Genomic DNA, 10,555 nt, shown 5'->3' with positions numbered 1-10,555 from the left:
TACAGGTCGTTATTTTACGCTTTTCTATTTTACGCTTTTCTGTTATATATATATACACATGTATATATATATATATATCAATTAAAATATAAAATACTAATTTATTGCTACGTAGCATTGGTACGAGCATAGTCTAACTGACATGAATGGTGTATTTTCAACAAAAATATAAAAAAAAAAAAAATTAATTAAATTTCTCTCTCTATATATATTTTTTCTTCACCCTCGGATGCTGTTATGTTAGATTTAGATACGAATAATTTTTCATTTTGATAGCTATATTAGGAGTATACTATAATATAATTTATAGCAAAAATGGATAATAAATGGTAAAGAACAATTCCTTTGAACACTAGACGTCTTTCACATCTAATTATAGTAACGAATAATCAATTCTAATTTTTTAATGGCAGTTCCAAAAAACCACACTTCTATATCAAAAAAACGGATTCGGAAAAATATTTGGAAAAGCAAAGGGCGTCAGGCAGCGTTGAAAGCTTTTTCGCTATCACAATCTATTTCAACGAGAAAGTCACAAAGTTTTGTTTTTGAGAAAAATCAACTAAATAATGAAAGATTAGAAGAATCAGAATCGGTTTGACTCAAAAAAGCCTTTAATAAAACATCAAATATGATATATATATATATATATATATATATGGTATACTATAATTTAGTATTAAATATCTTTAACACCCCCCACAAGCTAAGCGTCAGATTTGAATGATTCTGAAAGCTTGGATCTGAGAAATTTAAAGAGAGGTCGAGAAACACTTTTTGTGAAGATGTCAACAACCTGATTTGGAGGAGGCGTGGAGAAACACTTTCTTGTCCATCGAAAACTGTAGAGGGATAGTTGCTTAGCGGCGATGTTGCCTTTGGCTTCGACGAGAATATGTCTAACCCAAGATGTAGAAGGGGAAACCTAGAGAAAGGGATAAAGACAATGTTGAAGCCGGAAGAGTCGCCACATTGGGCGAAAGAGCCAATTTTGGCGAGAATGGCAGCTGGAAGGGTTGGTTGACGAAGAGGTCAATGTAGTGCTCAGATTCCAAAGGTAAATTTCTGTTGAAGGTAGATAGGTTTCTCAAGATTTTGTATATTTTCGATAGAAACGCTCATGAGGATTCTAAGGTTAGGGTTTCTATGAAGGATGAAAGGTTGATTGGGAAGAAAATGAGAGGCTATGTTAGCCAAGGGGAAACCGACTATGTTGGAGAAGGTGAAGTTGTATGTACAAAGTATGGCGAATGGTGATTTGGAGGTAAAAAAGGTGAAGTCGAAGAGTAATCAGTCAGCTCCGTTTGCGGCAGCCATGGAGACTACCCCTGCGGCGTCAAAGCCAAAAGGGGTGGTGGAGAAGAAGATGAGTAGGGGATTCAAAAGCCTCAAAAAGCAAAGGTCAAGTTGTAGGTCACGTGACCTGCATCGAGTTGGTGGCTTACTTGGCTTTTTCCTAGATCAAAGCAGATCAGCTTGCCTTCTTATTATCCAAAAGTCGGTCGAATCGGGCGGGTCCCCGCCCCGGAACGTTGAATGAAATAGGTAGTCGGGTTCTCTTTCGACAACCCTTTTGAAATGATAGGCCCGGTCACCTTTCCCCTATCCCTTATGTTTAGGAGCGGGATCCAAAAAAGAACGAACAGTCCCGTGGTGATACGCAAGGCACTGACTCCGATCCCGCACCTCCTCCATTGAAAATAAGGGATCGAGGTTGTTAAAGTGAGAGAGCTATGATACATGAGAATGTTTGCTAAATTCACTCATTTAAATGTTGTGAAAGTTATCTATTCATAATCACGTTAAAAAAAAAAAAATATATATATATATATATATATATATATATATATATATATATATATATATATATATATATATATATATATATATTATTATTATTATTATAAAAAAAAAATACAAAATATAACTTTAAATAATAAAAGACGTTAGCGTCACCGTCCAATGAAAACGTCGGTGATTTTAGTAAAATGAAAAGCGGGTAAGTTAAGAATTTTGAAGTTATCGCCGCCGAGCTCCGGGCGGCCATAATGAGTTGACCACAATAATTAACTATACGTAATATGAGATTTTATTTATTTATTAGAATTATACAAAAATACTTTTTTTATTTAAATTTCAATTATGCCCTCAACTTTTAAATTTTTTATTTTTCACCCTTCAATTTTGAGCTTATTCTAGAATACCTTTGAAAATTCATTCGTTATTTTTTATAGCTAGTCGTTATGTCAATTTATGTTCTTAATAGCATTTGATTGTGTTAGATTTTTAAATCTATCGTTAGCAGATATTGTTCGTTTTGACTCGTTACGAATTATCATTAGCTTCATGATTTTAAAATGTTTTTTACGGAGAGGTTTTCACACTCTTATAAGAAATGTTTTGCTTCCCTCTCCAACTCAATGTGCGATCTCAATCTACCTCATTAGGTGTCCAACGTCCTTGTTGACACATCATAAAATATGAAATATATAATAAATAATTTACTAATATCTATATATATATATATTTGTATGTATGTAATGACCCAGATCCACGGCTAGCAAATATTGTCTTCTTTGGGCTTTCTTTTTCGGGTTTCCCTTTTAAAATGTGTTTGCAATGGGAAGGTTTCCATAGCTTATAAATGGTGGTTTGTTCTCCTCCTCAACCAATGTGGGACATCACAATCCACCCCATTCGGGATCAGCGTCCTCGCTGACACTCTTTCCTTTCTCAATTGTGATGTCCTACATTGGTTGGGGAGGAGAACAAACCAGCATCCCCTAATAGCTAACAGACAGGGTTTTAAATCCTTGAGGGGAAGTCGAAAGGGAAAGCCTAAAGAGAACAATATCTACTAGTGGTGGGTCTGAGTGTTACAATATATATATATATATATATTTATTTATTATTTTTGAAATAAAATATTAAAAGAAGTAAGATATTTTTAAAAACTTTTTATAAAATTTATTATTGAAAAAAATTATAATTAAACCATAATAATAATAATAATAATAATAATAATAATAAATAAATTATATATAAGGTGGCGCATATTATAGGCCATTTCAACTTCCGAGAACGTGGGATATAAATTTGGGGAAAGAAGCAAAGCAGAGTGAGAATTTACTAATTTAGGGCTTCTGGCTCTTCAAGCTTTACTCAGAAAACTCGATTCCGACTGCAAAAATGGCGGATGGAGAAGAAGCCGCACGGCGTCATTCCGCTCTCAATGACTACCGCAAGAAGCTCCTTCAGCACAAAGAACTCGACGCTAGAGTCCGATCTCGTATATCCCTCCCTAACTCTACCTTTACAATCTATGCTCCTCTTCTTTACTTTTCTCAATTCTGCTACTAGACGACTCGATGGTTCTTTGCTGATTTCAGTAATTATTGTAGTCTTTGAATCTTCTGCAATGGTGCCGTTCCGTAGGATTTGAATTTTGGGCTGTTAATTCATCCCCCCACCCCCAATTTATGAATTTTGGTATTCGAAAGCCCTAGTATTTCCAAAACGCCTTGTTCGGAGTTCTGGGGGAAGTGTGAGAAGATACACATGTTAAAGGAAAGAAATTTAGAAATGATCTGTTATGAAAATACAATCACTGTGAAAATTAGAAAACGTTATGCTGGTTTCATGCTTAGCTAGGAAGTTTTGGGGAATGGGTTGTGTTCTTGACGGTTAGTTTATCAATTCCCTTTGCTACATTTCTACAGTGCTTACAATGTGACTTTTTGTTATTTCCTAAAGCGGTAGCGGAAGCTGAGATTCTTGTTTATTTTATGGAACCCAGCCAGATTATGTTTAATTTGTGTTTCCAGTGAGGGAGAATTTGCGAGGTGCAAAGAAAGAATTTAACAAGACGGAGGATGACTTGAAGTCTCTGCAAAGCGTTGGGCAGATTATTGGAGAAGTTCTCAGGCCACTTGACAATGAACGCTGTAATTCTTCTTTGCTATTACCTGTGCATTTGTTTTGAGACCAAATTCTCTCAAGTTGGTTGATATTGTTGGATTATCGCTGCCTTTTTTATTTCAGTGATTGTCAAAGCAAGCAGTGGACCAAGATATGTGGTTGGATGCCGTAGTAAGGTGGATAAGGAAAAATTGACTTCTGGTACTAGAGTGGTACTTGATATGACAACACTCACCATTATGAGGGCTCTTCCACGAGAAGTAAGTAAGATTTTTCAAGGGAAAATAAAAGTTTTATAGTATCCTCAAATGTATGATTGCCCTAAATGTTTCGATGTAATTGTATCTGCTAGGTAGATCCAGTTGTGTATAATATGCTGCATGAAGATCCGGGTAATGTTAGCTATTCTGCTGTGGGCGGTTTGTCCGATCAGATTAGAGAATTGAGGGAGTCTATTGAGCTACCTCTCATGAATCCTGAGCTTTTCCTTAGGGTTGGCATCAAACCTCCTAAGGTACTATCTCTCTATCGCTTTGATGTAATTACCAAATTGCGGTTTTTTGTTTACTCGTGTTATTTGTTCACTTTTCACTTAAAGGGTGTGCTTCTCTATGGTCCTCCTGGTACTGGCAAGACATTGTTGGCCAGAGCAATTGCAAGTAACATAGATGCCAACTTCTTAAAGGTAGAATTTTCTCCATGTGCAGAAAGGACTTCAATATTTCCCTCTTTCCCAGCTAAAATTTAGCATCTAGCTTCTCTCTTCTCTTCGTTGAAGTATAGGTTGTATCAAGTGCCATAATTGATAAGTACATTGGAGAAAGTGCAAGGTTAATACGGGAGATGTTTGGATATGCACGTGATCACCAGGTAAGTTCTTATGTGGTATGAACATCTCTTTGCATGAACCTATTAAGAAAGATGTTCATAACCCATGCACCATCCCTTGTTATGCTTAGCCCTGCATAATTTTTATGGATGAGATTGATGCCATTGGTGGGCGGAGATTCAGTGAGGGAACAAGTGCAGATCGTGAAATTCAGCGTACATTGATGGAGTTACTTAATCAGCTTGATGGATTTGATCAGCTTGGCAAGGTATGTCCTTTGTTTACTATGTGCTGATATGATGTTTTATAACTAGCTGAAATGGAAAATATAGGGTCTTAGATCTTGTTGTCGAATGTGCTAAGACTTGATTGTTTGTCTTGGATCTTATTTGGAATTTCTTACGAACATTTTGTTTTCCGAGAGAAATATATTAACTTGAAACTGGTAAAACTGTAGGTCAAAATGATAATGGCCACAAACAGGCCAGATGTTCTTGACCCTGCACTTCTTCGACCAGGGCGATTGGACCGCAAAATAGAGATTCCTCTGCCTAATGAGCAGTCCCGAACGGAGATTCTTAAGATTCATGCAGCTGGAATTGCCAAGCATGGCGAGATTGATTATGAAGCTGTTGTGAAGCTTGCAGAGGTAATCCTGCTAGTTCTTGTTTATTAATTTCTTTCTAGTTGTTTCCACAGTCTATGGATGTTTGAAACTCTCATTTGTCCAGGGCTTTAACGGAGCTGATTTGCGAAATGTGTGTACTGAAGCTGGAATGTCAGCTCTTCGTGCCGAACGGGACTATGTTATCCACGAAGATTTCATGAAGGTAATCTTATTTTGTTTTCTCCAGCACTGTGTAGCATACTCTTCCTTTGTTGAGATGAGATTCACTTTTTTCATCTTTTGATGTTCAGGCAGTACGAAAATTGAACGAAGCAAAGAAACTCGAGTCCAGTGCGCACTACAGCGCTGATTTTGGAAAGGAGTGAAGTCATGTAATTTACCCTTTAGCAACCGAAAACATTTTCAAGCACGACACATTCCTGACTGGTGAGATGATGCAGTCCTTGGATGGAGAGGGAAAACTGATCTTTTCCTGGTATCACTGGTTTATCTTTCTTTCAACTATAGGAACGTGCTTGTATCTGATCAAAAGATGGAAGTTAATGAATATTTAGTGAAAATATTGCTATTCTTGATCTGTTTTTCCCCCTTCTATAAGCTTATTAGAGATGACTGTCCACTATGATTGTCATTTACCAAAGCATGATGCCTGTGGCTCAGTTATACGTATATGTAAAGCGGTGAGCTTAAATTGTTACAAATCATGCGTCGGTTGTATGTAAAGCTTATGATTTTAGATTTTAGATCGTTTCCAATATACTCATTTGTCTTCATCCTTCATCACGTGCTATGTAATAGAGGTTTTTTATTTTCTATCTTTAACACCTTAAACTTTCAAATATTCCTTAAGTAAAGTACACTTTACGGTTTGACTCCTTTCTCCCCTCGAACAAAGTACACTTTACTTTTGACTACACCGTGTCTTACAATTCTTTGTTCAACATTTGAGAATAATATTGACATTGAATTTAGGACATGACTCTTATACCATGTTAGGAATCATAGATTTCCACAATAGTATGATATTTTCTACTTTGAGCATACGCTCTCATGACTTTGCTTTGAAATTTCCTAAAAGACTTCAAACCAATGGAGATAGTATTCCTTACTTATAAACCTATGATCTTCCACTAAATTAACCAATGTGGGACTCACTCCCAATAATCCTGAACACTGCTATCGCTTTTTTTTTTCCTTCCTTTTCTCGATGCTATATACGACCTTCAGTTTTAAAGGCCAAACGTAAAGGGATTTTATGAGCTCAAATCTAATCTGGAGGAACGAATAAAAAATCCACAAACCTTTAAGAAAGAGTGAGTTATACTCCTTTAAGAAAACACACATCCAAATCTAGTTAAGTTAAAAGAATACAATCAAATTAATTTTCACCTACCCACTTACCGAAAACAAAATTTCCTGCAACATCAAGTTCATCAAATCCAGGTTGTATACCGACGAGAGCAGCAATATTACAAATAAAAACAGTTCATAAACTAACCTTACCGATCAACCGTATGCAGTAAACAGAGCCACACAGGCATCATGGTTTGGTAAATGACAATCACAGTGGGCATTCATCTCTCAGCTTGGAAGAAGAAAGAAAAGATCAAGAATAGCCATACTGTTTTGAAAGATTCATTAGCTTCCATCTTTTGATCAGATACAAGCACGTTCCTATAGTTGAAAGATGAGCGCCAGTGATACCAGGAAAATATCAGTTTTCCCGCCCGTAAGGAATGTGTTGTGCTTGAAAATGTTTTCGGTTGCTAAAGGGTAAATTACATGACTTCACTCCTTCCCAAAATCAGCGCTGTAGTGCGCACTGGACTCGAGTTTCTTTGCTTCGTTCAATTTTCGTACTGCCTGAACATCAAAAGATGATAAAAGTGAATACGGGAAGAAAGAGCGTTCTCTCATCTCAACAAAGGAAGAGTATGCTACACAGTGCTGGAGAAAACAAAATAAGATTACCTTCATGAAATCTTCGTGGATAACATAGTCCCGTTCGGCACGAAGAGCTGACATTCCAGCTTCAGTACACACATTTCGCAAATCAGCTCCGTTAAAGCCCTGGACAAATGAGAGTTTCAAACATCCATAGACTGTGGAAACAACTAGAAAGAAATTAATAAACAAGAACTAGCAGGATTACCTCTGCAAGCTTCACAACAGCTTCATAATCAATCTCGCCATGCTTGGCAATTCCAGCTGCATGAATCTTAAGAATCTCCGTTCGGGACTGCTCATTAGGCAGAGGAATCTCTATTTTGCGGTCCAATCGCCCTGGTCGAAGAAGTGCAGGGTCAAGAACATCTGGCCTGTTTGTGGCCATTATCATTTTGACCTACAGTTTTACCAGTTTCAAGTTAATATATTTCTCTCGGAAAACAAAATGTTCGTAAGAAATTCCAAATAAGATCCAAGACAAACAATCAAGTCTTAGCACATTCGACAACAAGATCTAAGACCCTATATTTTCCATTTCAGCTAGTTATAAAACATCATATCAGCACATAGTAAACAAAGGACATACCTTGCCAAGCTGATCAAATCCATCAAGCTGATTAAGTAACTCCATCAATGTACGCTGAATTTCACGATCTGCACTTGTTCCCTCACTGAATCTCCGCCCACCAATGGCATCAATCTCATCCATAAAAATTATGCAGGGCTAAGCATAACAAGGGATGGTGCATGGGTTATGAACATCTTTCTTAATAGGTTCATGCAAAGAGATGTTCATACCACATAAGAACTTACCTGGTGATCACGTGCATATCCAAACATCTCCCGTATTAACCTTGCACTTTCTCCAATGTACTTATCAATTATGGCACTTGATACAACCTATACTTCAACGAAGAGAAGAGAGAAGCTAGATGCTAAATTTTAGCTGGGAAAGAGGGAAATATTGAAGTCCTTTCTGCACATGGAGAAAATTCTACCTTTAAGAAGTTGGCATCTATGTTACTTGCAATTGCTCTGGCCAACAATGTCTTGCCAGTACCAGGAGGACCATAGAGAAGCACACCCTTTAAGTGAAAAGTGAACAAATAACACGAGTAAACAAAAAACCGCAATTTGGTAATTACATCAAAGCGATAGAGAGATAGTACCTTAGGAGGTTTGATGCCAACCCTAAGGAAAAGCTCAGGATTCATGAGAGGTAGCTCAATAGACTCCCTCAATTCTCTAATCTGATCGGACAAACCGCCCACAGCAGAATAGCTAACATTACCCGGATCTTCATGCAGCATATTATACACAACTGGATCTACCTAGCAGATACAATTACATCGAAACATTTAGGGCAATCATACATTTGAGGATACTATAAAACTTTTATTTTCCCTTGAAAAATCTTACTTACTTCTCGTGGAAGAGCCCTCATAATGGTGAGTGTTGTCATATCAAGTACCACTCTAGTACCAGAAGTCAATATTTCCTTATCCACCTTACTACGGCATCCAACCACATATCTTGGTCCACTGCTTGCTTTGACAATCACTGAAATAAAAAAGGCAGCGATAATCCAACAATATCAACCAACTTGAGAGAATTTGGTCTCAAAACAAATGCACAGGTAATAGCAAAGAAGAATTACAGCGTTCATTGTCAAGTGGCCTGAGAACTTCTCCAATAATCTGCCCAACGCTTTGCAGAGACTTCAAGTCATCCTCCGTCTTGTTAAATTCTTTCTTTGCACCTCGCAAATTCTCCCTCACTGGAAACACAAATTAAACATAATCCGACTGGGTTCCATAAAATAAACAAGAATCTCAGCTTCCGCTACCGCTTCAGGAAATAACAAAAAGTCACATTGTAAGCACTGTAGAAATGTAGCAAAGGGAATTGATAAACTAACCGTCAAGAACACAACCCATTACCCAAAACTTCCTAGCTAAGCATGAAACCAGCATAACGTTTTCTAATGTTCACAGTGATTGTATTTTCATAACAGATCATTTCTAAATTTCTTTCCTTTAACATGTGTATCTTCTCACACTTCCCCCAGAACTCCGAACAAGGCGTTTTGGAAATACTAGGGCTTTCGAATACCAAAACTCATAAATTGGGGGTGGGGGGATGAATTAACAGCCCAAAATTCAAATTCTACGGAACGGCACCATTGCAGAAGATTCAAAGACTACAATAATTACTGAAATCAGCAAAGAACCATCGAGTCGTCTAGTAGCAGAATTGAGAAAAGTAAAGAAGAGGAGCATAGATTGTAAAGGTAGTGTTAGGGAGGGATTTACGAGATCGGACTCTAGCGTCGAGTTCTTTGTGCTGAAGGAGCTTCTTGCGGTAGTCATTGAGAGCGGAATGACGCCGTGCGGCTTCTTCTCCATCCGCCATTTTTGCAGTCGGAATCGAGTTTTCTGAGTAAAGCTTGAAGAGCAAGAAGCCCTATGTTTCCAAAATTTAGAAATGTCTGTCTGCCACTATTTATTTATTTATTATTATTATTATTATTATATTATTAGTATTTTTATATTACTTTTTTTTTTTTTTTTTTTTTTTTGTTTAACCACGGTTAAAATTTTTTTTTAAAAAAATTCTACCTAGCTAACTTAAATTTCAAAATAAATATAAAAATATTTATAATTATTTATTCAAATAACTGAGTTTATTTATTCATGCACAATATAAAAAAATCGTTATTATATTTTCTTTTATTTATTATTCTCATTTCATTATGCACGTCACATGAAGGATTCGTACGAGATGAAACTCTCACGTACGGTTTTGGAATAGAGATTTTTTGAATGGAGTAACGAACTGCTTTAACGGATATCAACTCAATCTAAAGGAAATTATGTGAAAGTTCTACAAAACTATTATGAAGCTATGGAATAATAACGAAAGTCATATATCTCGAGCATTTCCTAATAACACAAGGCAAGCTTGAAAGGCAAAATGAGCTATAGGTAGCTACACGAAACCATTCTAGAATACTTGCCGAGACTAGAACCAAACAAGAATCCTATCATATCAATTAATAGGCCACGAGCAGAAACGAGAGCTAAAAATGGGAGTGACGAACTATTGTAACGGATACCGACTCAATTTGAAGGAAATTATGTAAAAGCTCTATAGAATTACTGTAAAGCTATGGGATAACAACGAAAGTCAAATATCTTAGGCATTTCCTAATAACACAAGGCAAGAGGAATTAT

At 36.7% G+C, this 10,555-nt stretch overlaps 2 protein-coding genes across 3 annotated transcripts; one reads left to right on the top strand and one right to left on the bottom strand.

Moving 5' to 3' along the window:
* Positions 1-3,093: 3,093 nt before the first annotated feature.
* On the top strand, positions 3,094-5,952 carry LOC111465571 (26S proteasome regulatory subunit S10B homolog B-like). The gene is made up of 10 exons (XM_023110014.1): positions 3,094-3,289; positions 3,825-3,944; positions 4,042-4,178; positions 4,271-4,432; positions 4,517-4,603; positions 4,702-4,788; positions 4,878-5,015; positions 5,205-5,396; positions 5,479-5,577; positions 5,666-5,952. The coding sequence occupies exons 1-10, from the start codon at positions 3,190-3,192 to the stop codon at positions 5,738-5,740; spliced, it is 1,197 nt and encodes a 398-aa protein (XP_022965782.1). The 5' UTR covers positions 3,094-3,189; the 3' UTR covers positions 5,741-5,952.
* An 848-nt stretch (positions 5,953-6,800) lies between these two features.
* On the bottom strand, positions 6,801-9,805 carry LOC111465550 (26S proteasome regulatory subunit S10B homolog B-like). 2 transcript variants are annotated; one of them, XM_023109983.1, is made up of 10 exons: positions 9,635-9,805; positions 8,980-9,099; positions 8,746-8,882; positions 8,492-8,653; positions 8,321-8,407; positions 8,136-8,222; positions 7,909-8,046; positions 7,528-7,719; positions 7,347-7,445; positions 6,801-7,238 (listed from the first exon to the last, which is right to left on the bottom strand). In XM_023109983.1, the coding sequence occupies exons 1-10, from the start codon at positions 9,732-9,734 to the stop codon at positions 7,164-7,166; spliced, it is 1,197 nt and encodes a 398-aa protein (XP_022965751.1). In that variant the 5' UTR covers positions 9,735-9,805; the 3' UTR covers positions 6,801-7,163. The 2 variants fall into 2 exon arrangements, with proteins under 2 accessions (XP_022965751.1, XP_022965750.1); XM_023109982.1 differs by having other exon boundaries at positions 6,801-7,445.
* Between the last annotated feature and the right edge of the window lie 750 nt (positions 9,806-10,555).

Source organism: Cucurbita maxima, unplaced genomic scaffold (genome assembly GCF_002738345.1).
Source record: "Cucurbita maxima cultivar Rimu unplaced genomic scaffold, Cmax_1.0 Cma_Scf00029, whole genome shotgun sequence".
Classification (NCBI taxonomy): domain Eukaryota; kingdom Viridiplantae; phylum Streptophyta; class Magnoliopsida; order Cucurbitales; family Cucurbitaceae; genus Cucurbita; species Cucurbita maxima.
The sequence above is the reverse complement of the archived record's forward strand: the minus strand, read 5'-3'. Positions and strand labels throughout refer to the sequence as shown.